The following is a 15,895-nucleotide window of genomic DNA, read 5'->3' as shown; positions in this document are numbered from 1 at the left end:
TCATTTCTAAAGGCACTACATTGGCTTCCGCCACCGAATCGGAGTCTATATCTGTTGTTTCATTTAAACCAGCTTCCTCTGAAGTTCCTTGTACCGGACGGACCGCATCTCCTTCAGCTCTTGCAGCTGCCATCAGTTCCGACCTGACACCTTCGCAGTCACAACAATTGCTTGCTTTGCTCCAGAAACATGAAGCTTCGTTTGACGTGCATTCAGCTTCGTTGGGAACGACTTCGATTACGACGCATCGGATAGAGACAGATGGTACATGCATCGTGCGCCGTAGACCATATCGCGTATCGCTAGCCGAGAGGAAAGTCATTGACGAGAACGTCGCCGACATGCTCCAACGGAATATAATACGCCCTTCTGCTAGCCCTTGGTCTTCCCCCGTTGTTTTGGTTCGGAAGAAAGACGGCTCTGTTCGATTTTGTGTCGACTACCGAGCACTTAACAAGATCACACGCAAGGATGTATACCCTATGCCGTGAATAGACGATGCCTTGGATTCCCTGCAAGGTGCCGAGTACTTCTCCAGCATCGATCTACGTTCCGGCTACTGGCAGATCCCTATGCATGAGGACGATAAAGAGAAAACAGCGTTTTCAACACCAGATGGGCTCTACGAATTTAATGTCATGCCATTCGGCCTCTGCAATGCACCCGCAACGTTCGAGCGCATGATTGACACCGTTCTTCGTGGCCTGAAGTGGAAGACTTGCCTGTGCTATCTGGATGATATTGTTGTTTTCTCGTCAACTTTCTCTCAGCACCTGCAACGTCTGGATGAAGTTCTCACATGCCTTGCCAACGCTGGACTTCAGCTAAACACCAAGAAATGCCATTTTGCGAGCAAGACGATTAAGGTACTCGGTCACATTGTGAGCAAAGATGGCATTCGTCCTGATCCTGACAAGGTTTCGGCAGTTCGGCACTTCCCTCGTCCCGAAAAGACCAAAGATTTGCGCAGTTTCCTAGGCCTCGCCTCCTATTTTCGCCGATTCATATGAGGCTTCGCCTCAATAGCGTCACCTCTGCACAAATTACTGGGTTCTAATGTTCCCTTTGTGTGGTCTCCCGAATGTGAATCTGCGTTCGCCCATCTGAAGCGCGCTCTCACATCGGAACCAGTACTACGCCATTTTGATGAAGCTGCTCCTACCCTCCTGCATACGGATGCTAGTGGTCATGGCATTGGTGGCATTCTCCTACAGCGAGACGACGCTTTAGGGGAGAGGGTCGTCGCATACGCAAGTCGCGTTCTGACAAACGCCGAAAGGAATTACACCATCACAGAGCAGGAATGCCTAGCTATCGTTTGGTCTGTACAGAAGTTTCGACCTTATCTTCACGGCCGCCATTTCACCATCGTTACAGACCATCATGCATTGTGCTGGCTTTCGACGCTGAAAAACTTGTCTGGACGGCTTGGTCGGTGGATCCTTCGTCTACAGGAATACGACTTTACTATTACCTACAAGTGCGGAAAAAAACACCAGGATGCAGACGCGCTTTCTCGCTGTCCGCTTCCTACGACACCATGCAATGGACCTCCAACTACCATCCGTGACAAGCTTTCGCATGACCCCTCTTCACATGCTTTCTTGTTGGCCACTGTAGACGAGATGCCTAAACACGACAACGGATTCTTCCAATCTCATCAATTGGCGGACTCTTACTGTCGGCGCATCATAGACCACCTTCAAGGAGCTTCGCGCCCACCTAACGCCCGCCTTCGTCGACAGCTGACGCAATTTAAGATTGACAACCGCGTCCTGTGCCGTCATGTCTATCACCCTGACGGTCAGCGCTGGGTTCCTGTCCTGCCACGCTTTCTACGTGCTCATGTCCTGCAGGCTTCTCACGACGACATGACTGCTGGTCACCTTGGTTTCCAGAAAACCTATGACCGCATCAAAGGTCGCTTCTACTGGCCTGGAATGTCCGCCAGTGTAGCGAGGTATGTCGCTTCCTGCGCCCTATGTCAGCGTCGAAAGCTCCCTACATCAGCTCCAAGCGGACAACTGCAACCGGTTCCTTGTCCGTCGCAACCATTTGAAATCGTTGGCATTGACCTGTATGGTCCTCTTCCTGTGACTCCCACCGGTAAACGATGGATTGTGACAGCCGTTGATCACTTGACACGCTACGCCGAAACAACTTGTGTGAGCTCTGCCTCAGCCTCTGAAGTTGCTGCATTCATACTTCAATCCTTAATACTGCGCCACGGTGCTCCTCGCGTCCTCCTGAGCGACCGTGGAAAAGCATTCCTCTCGCAACTAGTAGACGAAGTACTCAGAGCCTCCGGAACCACCCACAAGACTACCTCCAGTTACCATCCGCAAACTAACGGCCTCACAGAGCGATTTCATCGCACGCTGTCAGACATGCTAGCCATGTACATCGAACCGGATCACAGAAACTGGGACGCAATTTTGCCATTCGTGACTTTTGCGTATAATACCGCCGTTCAGCGCACGACCGGTTACTCGCCATTCTACCTTGTCTATGGTCGTTCGCCCAGTTCCTGTCTTGACGCCTCTTTCTTCGCGCCAACTGTCAATCAATGTCCATCCTCCTGTGAAGAATATGTGTCCCGCATTCTGCGTTGTCGCCAGCTCGCTCGCATCAACACCGAAGCACAGCAACAGGACCGCAAGCAGCATTACGACGCCTCTCATCGCGTCGTGTGCTTCCGCCCTGGCGACGAAGTGCTACTCCGGACACCAGTTCGTACTCCTGGCTTGTGTGACAAGTTTCAACTTCGGTTCATCGGCCCCTACAAAGTCTTGGAGCAGACTTCCCCGGTTAACTATCGCGTGGTACCAGTTATTGTTCCAAGTGACCGCCGCTGCCGCGCTGCTGAGGTTGTCCACGTGTCCCGTATGAAGCCTTTCACGAGGCGTTCGCCGCCCCTTTGAATTGCGGCCAGGATGGCCGCTCTCGCGCGAGGGGACATTAGTGTAGCGAGATATAAGCTATTCTTTGTCATCTGTACATGATCATCATCATGTGGGGCTCATATGGGGTTCTTCTTCATCATCGCTTGTGGGGCTGGCTCTCGAGTGTGACCCGTGCTGTGGGCGTGATCGCTTCGCCGTATCTTCGAGTCAGAATAAACGTAGTGACGACTGCTACGTCACAATACGAACGTGTATGACGCTGGTTCTTCTAGCCAGATCTCTACCGCTCTGTGCATTATTATGTTGCAACTTGCGAATTGTGTCAGCGCCGGAAGAAACCTCCCCTGCCACCTATCATACTACTCCATTCTATTGAAGTTCCCTCAGAACTGTTCTTTTGTATAGGCCCTGACCTGCTTGGCCCTTTTCTGACGACTAGAGACAATAAGTGGATCGTCGTCGCTACTAATTACGTGACACGCTACGCGGTAACAAAGGTATTGCCGACTAGTAGTGTAACAGACATCGCCGATTTTCTCCTCCACGACGTCATTCTCTACCATGGTGCACCTCGACAGTTACTTACTGACTGCGGCTGCTTGTTCTTGTCTCGAGTTGCCAATGACCTCTTCCACTCTTGTGTCACTGAGCACAAGCTGTCCACCTTCTACCACCCACAAACCAACGGTCTTACAGAACGTCTCAACCGAAGAATCACAAAGATGCTGTCTATCTATGTCTCCAATGATCACTGCGACTGGGATGCCACCCTAGCTTATGTGACATTAGTGTATAACTCGTCCCGATGTGACACCACAGGATATTAGCCCTTTTATCTCTTGTATGGTCGCGACCTCACATTGCCATTTGACACCATCCTCCCTTCTGTACTGCATGTTGCAACTGAGTGCGCTCGTGAAGTCATCGATCGCGCTCACATGGCACGTCAAATCGCCCGATCTTGTTTGTTATCCTCGCAGCACATAGAAAAAGAGCGTTACGACCGCTGCCATTGCGATGTTAAGTTCGCGCCAGGTGCTTGGGTGCTCCTCTGGGGTGCGATCGCGCAAACAGCTCGCTTTTCCGTTCGTTCGGTCTGGCTGCGACGTCACAAAGTGGGCCGTCTGCAAGATTTGTGAGAACGGGAGGGAGAGCACAGCCAATAAATGAGCGAGCCCAGCCCCAGAAGTTTGCGTCACCAATTTGGGCTTCGATCGGGGACGATATATTAAGTGCAGAATGTTTGCGATGCTTTAATAATTAAATACGTAATATAAGAAAAAAAACTCTTACTGTTGCAACATATAATCTGCGTCGGAAATTTCACGCGAGAGAAGAAAACTAATTTAAGCGGCATATATTTTGGTTTAGTCTGCTAGGTGGTATCGCACATGCCAAAACAAATTGGCAGGAGCGCACAGTTCAATTGTTCATTGTTCATCGACTGCGAATCGTTATGTTGTCGCACAAAAATGTAAGACTTGACCCGCACGTGTCGCCGCACCAACGCGAATTGTTGGTCGCGTTCATGGAGGGCCACCCGTACCTTGTGCGGACATCGCGCGCGTTGGCCCAAGAGCGTCCCGTTGACACAGGGCCGGTATTTTGTAGCGATGCCTTTTCCGATTCTATGCTTTTTCAGGCTTTTTTCGCTAAGCCAGTGGTCAGAGCGACGGTCTGCCCACATTATCAACGGGATCAGGCGGTCGTGTGTGGTGCATGATAAGAATAGCATAGAATAAGGCCTAAGGCATCGCTACAAAATAGCGGCCCAGGCCACTAGACCGGGAATGCGGCCGCGATCCGCAAAGGCCGCCTTTGCACTAGCCTTGCCGGCCGTTGTCAACGGGAAGCTCACCCAACCCTGTTGCCGGCCCAACCCGGTTATTGTTTCCGCAACTGCGTGAATGGTCTCACTCCCGGAAGCCTGCCCTATGGATACGAATTCTTCGCGGCCGATAGATCTTTGGAAGCTCCCCGTCGCGAAGAAACGGAGAGCAGAAAGCACCTTGTCTTGCGTCGTGATGCCACCGGTCCGAAGGCCACTGATGGCGTCTTCCAATTGCTCGCAGAGCCACCGCACAGTGCTCTTCGAGAGCCTGAAGTGCTTGCGGAACGATTCCTTGGTAAGCTCGTCAAATGCATCCCGAAAGATGCGTCACCGAGGCTGCCCGAGAGACTTCAAAAGCGCGATAATAGGAGCGGCAATCGTGACTTGTGAGCGCCAAACCGCCGAACAATGAACGCGATTCTCTGAGCACAACGTGAAACTGCGAGCATTCTCGACAAATGAGCTCAGATCAAACAACATTAAAAAGAAGAACACTAGTTATATTTATCACAATGCAGGCACAACATTTAATTTCACTGTGATCACAGTTGTTTTCAATAATTAACATCGCTAACGTTCTGCGATGGCGGATCGCGCTTTAATCTCGAAAAACTGGACCCCCGCCAGGGCCAGCCATGTTCGGCGAGCGACGACATTACGAGCAGACGACAGGAACATCGTCTGCTACTAGCGCTGCTATGGCAACGGCCATTCATTCTTCGAAACGAATGCCCTTGTCGACCGTTCCACGCTAGCGGCCGATTCCACTCGGTTTTGGAATGATTGACAGGAGTGTGACGTAAACGCATGTTGTGGTTCCGCCCCGGCACAATGGCGGCCGTGATGAAATACGCGGGCGCCAATGAATCACGAGAGGGCAAGCGGGAGAACGGAAAACCGAGCTGTTTGCGCGATCGCACCCCTGGTCACCATGTTGTCGGGTTGGCCTCTCCCAGAAGCTTCTCTCTCTCACTACACAGGGCCTTATGAAGTCCTATGACAAGTTAACCCTTTGAGGGTCAATGACAAGAATATACGGCGCCACGAACAAAGTCCTAAATGGTAGATGCCGTATATTTAGGGTGCCATCTGTACATTTAAAAAGTCGCCAATTTGCTAACTTTTTCTTTTCTGTCATGTGCTGCCACTATGTGGGAATACAGGGAATTTCTTTCGCGCGTCTGCCTCTCTTGGTTTTTGTTGCATGGTTTGTTTTAGCGCTAGTTCGCTTCCGCGAGTCTATATAGTGCCGTATATCATATTGACTGTAAATAAAGACGGGGAGGACAGCGGAAGAAAACACATGTGTTCTCTTCCGCTGTCCCCCCCTGTTTTTATTTGCGGTCAATATGATGTGCAGTAAACACCATAAGTACCACTCGCGCATTGGTGCGGGCAGATAGCGGCTTGGGCTTTGTTCCGTTGGTGGTTTCAGCTTCTTGCACTTGCAAAACTGGTGGCTATCTCGTTACTAATCGCTCAAAGGGTGACCGCTTGTTTCTCGCTCGTTTAGTGCTCATGGGGGTGCACATAGGAAGGATGCCGCCACACATGCGTTTCCGTTGCTTTTCTTCTTTCTTGAGAGTCGCGAAAACTAATTGCCTCTGGTTGGCAATAAGATGAAGATTAGCGGAAGTTTGTCACACGTCTTGCTTTTTTGATGGGCACACAACCACACAGTTTTCTTGAGTGCGCGCACCTATGTAGTTCGATTATGCTATGGATGTAGATATTAGTGTAAGAGCAGGAACATTTGAGTCTTGCGAAATAGTCTTGTGTGCACATTTTCAAAGCCTTGAACTATAACAATGCACCAATTTTCAATTCTTAAGTTTATATCCTTTTTTACTGTTGTTATTCATGAATGAAGAGTACATATATACCAATGCAAAATATATTTTTCTCACTTTACGGTCACCCTAGAAAAATTACGGTAAATTACAGTCGCCCGGGGGTCCTGTTACGGAAGGATGAAAGAAGAGAGAGGAAGAAGAAGATCGGAGACGCTGACTGCTGTGTGTTGGTGCTCAGCCATCTTAACTACTCTGACTCATCCTTTCTATATACAGTGAAACCTCGTTAAACCGTAGTTGTCCAGAGCTTGGAAAAAGTATGTACTAAACGGTAGTATTGTTTAACCGAAATAGCATGAGATCGACCATTTACCTGTTGAAAATAGAACTCTGCGAGAGTGCGATAAAAGGGGAAAGAACATGCAGTATTTATTCACTTCACGTGCTAAAAGTCTTATTTTCGTTTGGTGCCGCGGCGGCCTAGCAGAGACGACAGCGGCCTTAAACTTAAGGCAGCTTTCCAGCCATCCCCGCTCTTTTCGGCAAACACTCGCATGGCAGATTCCTTGTTGGCGTTACATATTATCCGTGCACGCGTGCGGTAGCACTGCAGAAGTCACGGGACGCCTTTTTCATTGTGGGGTGCTGTTCTCGTCGCGACACTTGCATTCATGAGGCTGACGTAACGCGCAGCTTCTGCCACTGTTGGGCCTGAATTGCCCGTGCTGTCGCTTTCCGTGTCGTCCTCATCACTGTTGCTAGCCGACACTTTGGCAACAACAGAGGCAATGATGGTGAAAAGTCGAACCTCGCAGATGACATCTCTTTGTGGTTGCAGCAGCGCTGCCGAGCAATTTCTTTGCATTCCAAATGCCACACACCGTAGTCAACAGCAGATCCCTGTCGCATGCCAACGCCGACGTCTTCGTGTCACGTTCGATAGCACGAACAATGTCTAATATTTCTTCTATGCTGAGCATCCGGCATCTTTTTTATCCGAGCTTCGGCATGACGCGAGTCCTCGCTTCCACGATGCTACAACGCTGTCTGGCACGTCCCCAAAATGATGTTGATGTTGATGTAGCTTCATGCATGAATGCACAGGGCGCTTGGAGGCCGTTGTTCTGATCTCTGAGGCTTGTTCTGCCGGGCCACCTGATGGAGATGATGCACTGGCGGGTTTTAGCGATGAAAAGGGGAAACACTACGTGTTAACCAATATATACGCAATAAGCTGGTACGGTTTATGTGGATACAAAACACATTATGTTTAATGGCTGCTGAGTCGGGGATTTGACTACTTTAAAACGAAACTACTGTTTAAGCGGGTACGATTTAACAAGGTTTTACTGTATTGTAAATGTAGTCTTTCTATACTCGCAACATCCCTGTAGCAATATCTTCTCGGACACTTCTCACAATATATAGGTTGCATGGGCAAGTGTAACCTGCCATGATTGCTTAGTGGCTGTGGCGTTGGGCTGCTAAGCACGAGGTCACGGGATTGAATCCCAGCCACGGCGGCCGCATTTCAATGGAGGCGAAATGCGAAAACATCCGTGTACTTATATTTAGGTGCATGTTAAAGAGTCCCAGGTGGTCTAAATTTCCTGAGTCCCCCACTACGGCGTGCCTCATCAGATCGTGGTTTTGGTGCGTAAAACCCCGTAATTTAATTTTCTTTTTCTGCAAGTGCAGCTGAAGAGCCTGTGGAAAAAAAAAAAAAAGAAACATTAGACCTTGCACGTTTCCATGCATAGGGCAAGCAGGCACAGAGGGCGCAAGACATTTCATGCGCATCGAAGCGCGAGCACTGCATACTTAGGATGGTCCACGCCTGTGTGCCGGAAGCTACTTCACCCACAGCAACCAATCAGAGCACAGGGTACCTAGCTACACAGCACTGCCTTCAAAACCGACACTCAAAGTTCCCATAATGTCCTTGGCATCACAGGTGGCGCCAACTTTTCTAAAGTCGTTCATTGCACCAAATTACACTGAGAGGAATCTTCTGCAAGTGCCAACCTGCACTGAAATGGCATTTTTGTGAAAAATTGTGCCAAGCCTGTGGCAAAGATGCAGAAAAATGACAGCCTTGTTCCACTGATGCTACCCTCATTTGTAAAACAAACCAAAATGTACAGTGCGCTGTTATCACCATCCAGGAGGTCAATGGAGTGCCATAGTAGCCAGTGTTACCAATCCTCCATTATCTTTTGTCTCTCCAATAGTTGTTCCAACGTACTGCTGTTGTTTTTGCTGCTTGTACTGCTGCAGTTCTGTATTCTTTTTTTGTGCTAGTTTGGCATGGAACTCGCTCAATCGTGGTTGAGCACTGTTGCACAACTGCTGCCACAACCTTTGGGGCGTAGTCTTCCTTTCATGTCCTTGTTCTCCGATTTATTATTATTATTCTTTTCTTGCTTGAAGCACAGCAAATGTGCAGTAGCCTCTTGCAAGTCAACATTCTAAACGTGGTTTTATCCATGTGCAGAGAAAGCAATTCTATCAAATGTGAATGAATCTAGTTAGGTAATTTTTATCCCGAAATGCCACATTGATTGATGAAGTTGGCTCCATTGCATTTATTCAATTTTTTAGGTAATATCAAGACCATATGGGGCATACATATAGGTTCGAGACTGCCAAAAGTGTATCTCTGTGGCAAACCAGCTTTTTGCCTCAGCCAACTGAAAGGTCAATGGCTCACTGATTCCTCATCACTGAGGCAGCGATGAGGCAGCAGTGTAACTGCACCATGTCAGTGGTCTACAAACAAGTGGTCTGACAACCACTTTTGCACAGGATGAGTTCAGTTTGCAGTGTAGTATGCACGATAGACTCTGCGAAGTTCGAGCGCCACAGGTTTATGTGTAGTGGGGTATTTCTTGGTGAAAATGAGTTCAACTTAGTAGTGTGATTTAGCAAATGGCTGCTAGATAAGAACAGTGCTCCTCGTAAACAACAAGGAAAGCTGCTCTTAACCTGAATTTCACAACACGTGGGATCCTCAGGTTTTTTTTTTTTGCTCACTTGTCTGGTGGTGCCAGCAACGTATTGCCAAATTGCCGCATTTACGGATGATGCTGTTGCATGCATAGACAAGAAATTGCTGCTCCGTGGCATCTCGGAAATAATGGTCAGGTAGGTTGAACACACTAACACTCACTTTTATAATAAATGATGCTGCAATATGCTTGAAACGTCACGGTGCTGTGAATTTGTGGCTGTTGGTGCAACACTGTGCTGTGAAGGAACATTGGCGTTCCAGACATGTTTCAGTTATGGGCATTTCTTGCTGTACACAAGCAAACAACAGCTTTCAGATCGCAAACAAGGGGACAGTGCTGACAGCATACAAGTGCACTGCTTTAGGTGCATTTATAGCAACTGTTCTTAGCCAAGCCATTTCACACAGAAGAGTCCACCGTTGCTGAGCTAGGGAATTTGTGTGCACAGAGATAGTGGCAAATAGGTCTGGTGTGCAAGTGTCACATGCTGTGTGTATCAAACAGAGGATTGTGTGTGTGCAGTCTACATTCCAGTGCCTGACGAGCGCCCGATATGGCATCTCCTGGGGGGCCCTGGGTGCAGCCGAGTTCTGCCTTGAGACAGCACGACAGTACACTCTTGATCGGTGAGTTTTGTCTTCAGCACATCTCTATATCGACCTGGCTATTACTTACATTGTCACACAGCTGATGCTCACCAAACGGCGATTCTCTTTAACAATGGCCAACTGGGAAGGTGCATGCACCACTGCGCACTCTCAGTCAGGTAGCTGCATTTGCCACCCTACTTCGGGTCAGTACAATCCATGCCTCTTACAATGTATCCGCATACAACACACGATTATTCGCACTTATAATTATATATAGTTTGGTCTACCTATAGACCGTTTTTTCGTAGGCGCCGCCATATTGTGAACGCAGTGGCGCCGCCTATGAGCAGCGCCATACTGGCTTGGGTGAAAGCGGTCTTTCGCATGGCAGGTATACGCTCGGCGGTAGGTTCTGGCGTTTGTTTTCACGGTCGTGCGGTCTGTTTAGTATGACGTGGGTCTTCTATGTTGTAAACGGTTCTGTGAGACGTGCTGAAGTGGTTTAAGGCGTCATGGCCGGAATTTCTGCTGGCGTTGAGGTGGACGGAACACGCAGCGCGACGTGTCTGCGCATATTTGAGCCTACAATCAGCCTCGGAGATCAATTGTGAATTTCTGAATGTTCCAATCACTAATGTGACCTTATTGCAGTATTATCCTCTATTTCTAAGCTGCGGTTTAGGAGCCATGAAACATACGCGACGATCGTAACAGCGTGGGTACCGACCGTTCTGGTATGATAGGAACTCTGATGTTTTACTTTGACAAGCGTTCAAACTGTTCGCTGCAGGTTATATTGCGTCACTGCTTGGCTCGATGGATGAGGTTTCCGCCCCTGAATAAAATAGTTTTGTCAAGCAATAGTAGCAAACCTTACAATCTGAATTAAGCTTGTCCAGTAAAGGGACTCTTTACAAACTGCGCGAGCGTCCTAAGCAGTGGTAGGTGCTGTATTACAGATATCTTTGTTCTATATACCGCATGGCCCATGCATACTGCATCAGCGGTTATATATTTATAAACGTTGTGCGGTGTGACTATGCGAGGTCGTATTGCCGCGTTAGCCCGTTTTCTCTTGCTTTTTCGAGAAGAGGACGATAATCGAATTTTTTTTTTTCGGTTGCGTTCGTTCCGTTCTCTACGATGCACTCACCTGTATTACGAAAATTTTGTCCTCAAAAATAGGCATCGCATTCTTTTTATGCGATCCCTCTCATATACTATGGCGGTATACAGGCCAAGAAGGCAATGCCGGAGCGCACAGCTTACATATGTATCGTGCTGGTTCACCAATCGCATTGATCACTGTGTTGAGCAGCGCCATCGGCCTCATGCAGGAAGGCTAGCGTAGACATATGGTAATTTGAAGCCTACTAGACTTGAAATGCGTGAGAACGATGCCGCCGCATCACAAATATTTGATAACGCCTGCCGCTTAGATGTTTCGTGGTTGCCTTAGGTTGGCCGTGCACGAGCATGCGCTCTTATGCTTTATGTTTTACTCCCTATGCCAAGCGATCAGATAGTGAGCAGATTTGCCATTTCATGCTGCTAATACAGAGACACCGGTTTTCTTTGTTGAATTAAAACCGATATAAGCAAAATAGTTCACAACACATACACATACTGTGACTGATAATGTGCGTACACCGCGGCTGATAAAGGGCGTCACATTTTTGCACTTTCAAGAGGTATTTCCACCTACTGTAGTTACCGATGCACCGAAAAGCTCCCCTGACGACCTCATATGAATGGACATGGCATAAATTTCGCAAAGTACCATCTAAAACATCTTGAAATCGTTCCGCAGCACGCGACAGCAATACTTTCAAGCAGCACCACGCCGGATCGCCCAAGCCAGAGAGGAGAAAAAGCTCTCCGTGCGCCCTATCCTGCTCGCTCGATGAAAAGGTCTATACAGTAGACTCCTGTTAATTCGATCCTGACTGAAGGTCATGGTCAGCGCCGATGGAACAGCGCTGGCCCAAGCTTTCCCAAGCTATAGGCCTAAGGCTTCGTTATTTTGATCCTGAAAAATTGGCCTTCACTGAATAATTAAAACTTGACCAGTCAACATTCACGCGTCTGACTCCTATGGTGACCCAAATAGCAACCCCTTTAGTGTCAACGCTTGTCTCAACGAAGCTTGGAGTACACTGAATGTGTCGAACACCCGGCGTCCCTCGTCGAAAACACCTATTTTTGGCATGCCCTAGGAAGATTTTCGTTTAAGCAATAGCCAGAGCTCACAATGTCTGATTACGGTATTTACCCGATTCGTGCTATTTATTTTCTTTTACGAGGAAATTGGGCCGAAAATTGTTTGTGCGATGCAGTCGGACACAAAACCAAAACCGCCATTTTGGAATTTGTGTGCTTTGACGCATAACACAAATGTACTGCAGGGAAGCTGACTTTAGGAAATTGGCCATTATTGTGCAACACATATTGGACCCTTGCTCATTTCTTTTGCTGAACAATCGAGTGCGCATTAGATTTCTGCTTTGTTTAGGAGCTTTACTATTTTTTCTATGTTAGCTTTTTTTTTACAGTGGACACATAGGAAGTGAATGCACATTTGATTCGAGGCCATCAAATACTGCCAAATGCATTGGCATTGTGTTTATGGCACTTTTTATGCATCTTGATTGATTCGACCCGCCGAATAATTCAGTTGATATCGCCGGTCTTGTCAGGGTTGAATGAACAGAAGTTGACTGTATTATGCAACAAATTCTGATTTTTACAGACCAGTCTAAACGGGCTATCACCTATAATGGACAAAATCGTATGCTATGCAAGCTTTGTCTAGATGGTGCATATGGCGCTGCACTGCACACACAAAAATGCTGACAGCAAGCTTGCTGCAGCAGCACACTAGATGACGCACCAGCAACGAAAAGTTTTCGGGATGACCACCCAAGTGGCTCACCACTGCCCATGGCAGTCGGCTCAGTGTCAACAGTGCCACTAGTCCTCACCTGCTTGCTTCAAAGCTGTAGCTTTCTGTGCTTCGTAAATAACCGCTAACAATCACAAAATTAATCCTTTTGAGAATACTCAGGGCGTCTACCAACTGGGAAAACCGGGAATTCTCAGGGATTTTGAGTAGTCTGGAAAAAGTCAGGGAAAACTCACGGAAATTGTGCCTCTATCAGAGAAAATTAGCGGTAATATTGTTGAAAGGGTCGAAAGTCGCGGTAATGCTGGATCGAGTGACAGACAGGAATCGTAATGAACGTCTTTGACGCCCTGTCGTCGGCTGGAGGAGTTTCCAGTGTACAGTCAATGACCAACTTTCCAGCTGCACGATAATTTGGACGGCTTCGCGGCACCACCACGTACCCCCTAGAATCAATGTATCAGAACGTCTGAAATTTCGGACGCAAGAACCCTTCACCGTCCGATTTCCCGGACTTCTTGCTGTGACTGCAGGTCCGAAACTGCATTAATCAAAGCCACCACCGCTGCCTTTTTGATTACCTCGCCAACTCGAACCGGCACTCTCGCACACAGATCTGCTGGCAGCCGTAACACACCACTGCGGCAACACTAAACCTAGCTGCTTCGACGTTCGCTATTAAGCTTCTTACCGTTGTGTGTCGTGTTTTTCATTGGAAAAATTCGCTGCTGTCAGCAATGGCACCGACTGCGCCTTTGTGGTCCTCACGATTGGCTTAGAAGCTTGGAAAGCATGGTGCATTGTATAATGCCGGTTGCCGAAAGTCAGCTTCGTCTGTTTACAAAAATCTTACTTGGTGTAGCATACGCAAAAGTATTGCAGTGAAGCATAACAAGTGTGGGAAGGGGCTATTGCCACGGGACACAGTATATATTCCTTAATTATCGACGCATGCATCCGGTATCTCCTGTTGCTGTACGAGCATCGATATGCCTAATACGTGTACCGACAGGCTTTCACAGTGTTTTCGAATGTGCCTGTGGCGGTTTGAGCCCTTAAGGGCAGTAAATAACATGCATTTATTCTTTCCACCTGGCCAATTTTTCGAACGTTTTCGCGGACCCTAAGGAGTTCAAAAAATCGGATGTGGACTGTGCAACTGACCAAGATGCTTCAAATGTTCCGTGGGGCGAACGAGTGGAGGAAGGAGAACAACAGAAAGAATCTAGACATTGAGGAATGAACAGGAAAGCAAGCGTGCTGCTGCCATTTTGAAGGAGCTCGAGCTGAAAAAAATAAACTAGTGTTAGCTGATATTGAGATGAAGGTGTCCCTCATCCAAATCAAAATAAACTCTTTATAGCAGTGTAACGGAACACGGACGTCATGCGCGGGCTGAGAGTATGTCAGGACAGATGAGGTTAACCTTATATCTACAAGCTGTTGAGAGAGAATCTCAATTGTGACAAAGTTCAGGCCTCTTGCCACTGAGCTTGCTATCAGTTGATAGAAATAGCTGATATTCCAAAATATTTGCTTCTGTATGCATCTATTTTTTATTCGTATTTGAGGATGTTCGACTTGATTTGCAATTTTTTTCGAAGACATTTTATTTGCTTTGCATTTTACTAACCCCTCCTTTCTGTTCTCTTTTTGAATAACATAATCACTACTCCTTAGAATTGAAACTGAATTAAGTCGTCTTTTTGTTTTTTTCATGTGCTTACTAGAGAGTGACAGTTTCGGGCAATGTGGTTTCAGCCCCGCTTGACATAATACATAGTTCTGCATCACTCAGGGAATTTTGCAAAGGCACTCAGGGAAAACCTGGAAAACTCAGGGAATTTGAAAATGTCATCTTGGTAGACACCCTGATACTTTATTACTTATCACATCAATTTGCAAGAAAGAAAGGAAAAAGGCTATGACACAACAGGTGTAGTGCGAAGTTCGTGATGCTCACATCGCGTGTCACATGCAGTGCACTGGACGTGACATGCAATGTGAGCATCACGAGCTTCGCAGTGCACTGCAGCGGGACACAGGCTTCAACTTGCACCGTACGGTGGCTCTCATTCATGCTGCATGTTTGACAGTGGTTGTTGCTTGTCACAAAAGATAAAATGAGGACATTGGTTTATTTACTGATTGCTGTCTCGTATGAAAAACAAACTATAGGTAATGTTTGTGTCATCAGCGACAGCGACACACTTCCGGCTTGCCATTGAGCCAGCCGCAATGGCAGAAACTTGTACTCATTTCTTTCACCAAATAAGAAGGCTTTGTCAGTCATTGTGGGGGTAGAGTTTATGCTCTTGCACGTGGAAACTGCCATTTGTCGGCAGCCAGCATCTGGAAAACAGCTAAAAGCGAGGCACTGTGCTGGTATGTGTGGTTGTGCAATAAGCATGTAACTCCGTTCATCTATTGATTTATTGAATTGAGTTTTGTTTGTTTTTGCTCGTTTTCTTTTTTATCTGCGGATTCCAATACCTCCTTCACTTCTTTCACTCCACTCCCTTTCACCATTCTCTTTCCTTCACCCCTCTCTTGAAGAGCAGAGAATTGGGCAAGCTGGTTGGTCAAGGTTGGGAGCAGAGCAAGGGTTGAAGATTTAAAAAAAAAACGAGACACGGTGCTGATCCCTCTCTCTGTCCCCCTTTTCATTCCGTCACCCCCGCTGCTTCACACTCCTCTCTCCTTCACCCTGTCATCCCCTCTCCATCCTCCTCCTCCTCTATCTCCTTAATGTAGCAAAGTCTGCTGAATTTGGCTGGCATCAGGGCGAGATTTTCAAAGCTAGGGTGCAAGGCCATCTGCGGCCATCATGTAGTGCAGCGGCAGCCAGTCTATGAACTGTGGCCC

At 47.6% G+C, this 15,895-nt stretch overlaps 1 protein-coding gene across 4 annotated transcripts in view; it reads left to right on the top strand.

Moving 5' to 3' along the window:
• Nucleotides 1–15,895, top strand: part of LOC139055880 (glutaryl-CoA dehydrogenase, mitochondrial) — a 107,344-nt gene that overhangs the window by 69,660 nt on the left and 21,789 nt on the right. For all 4 annotated transcript variants that reach the window (XM_070533471.1, XM_070533470.1, XM_070533469.1 and 1 more), the window contains one exon: nt 10,061–10,164. In XM_070533471.1, coding sequence (XP_070389572.1) covers nt 10,061–10,164 — 104 coding nt within the window. The remainder of the gene's footprint in view (nt 1–10,060; nt 10,165–15,895) is intronic.

Source organism: Dermacentor albipictus, chromosome 2 (assembly GCF_038994185.2).
Source record: "Dermacentor albipictus isolate Rhodes 1998 colony chromosome 2, USDA_Dalb.pri_finalv2, whole genome shotgun sequence".
In the NCBI taxonomy this organism is placed as follows: Eukaryota; Metazoa; Arthropoda; class Arachnida; order Ixodida; family Ixodidae; genus Dermacentor; species Dermacentor albipictus.
The sequence above is the reverse complement of the archived record's forward strand: the minus strand, read 5'-3'. Positions and strand labels throughout refer to the sequence as shown.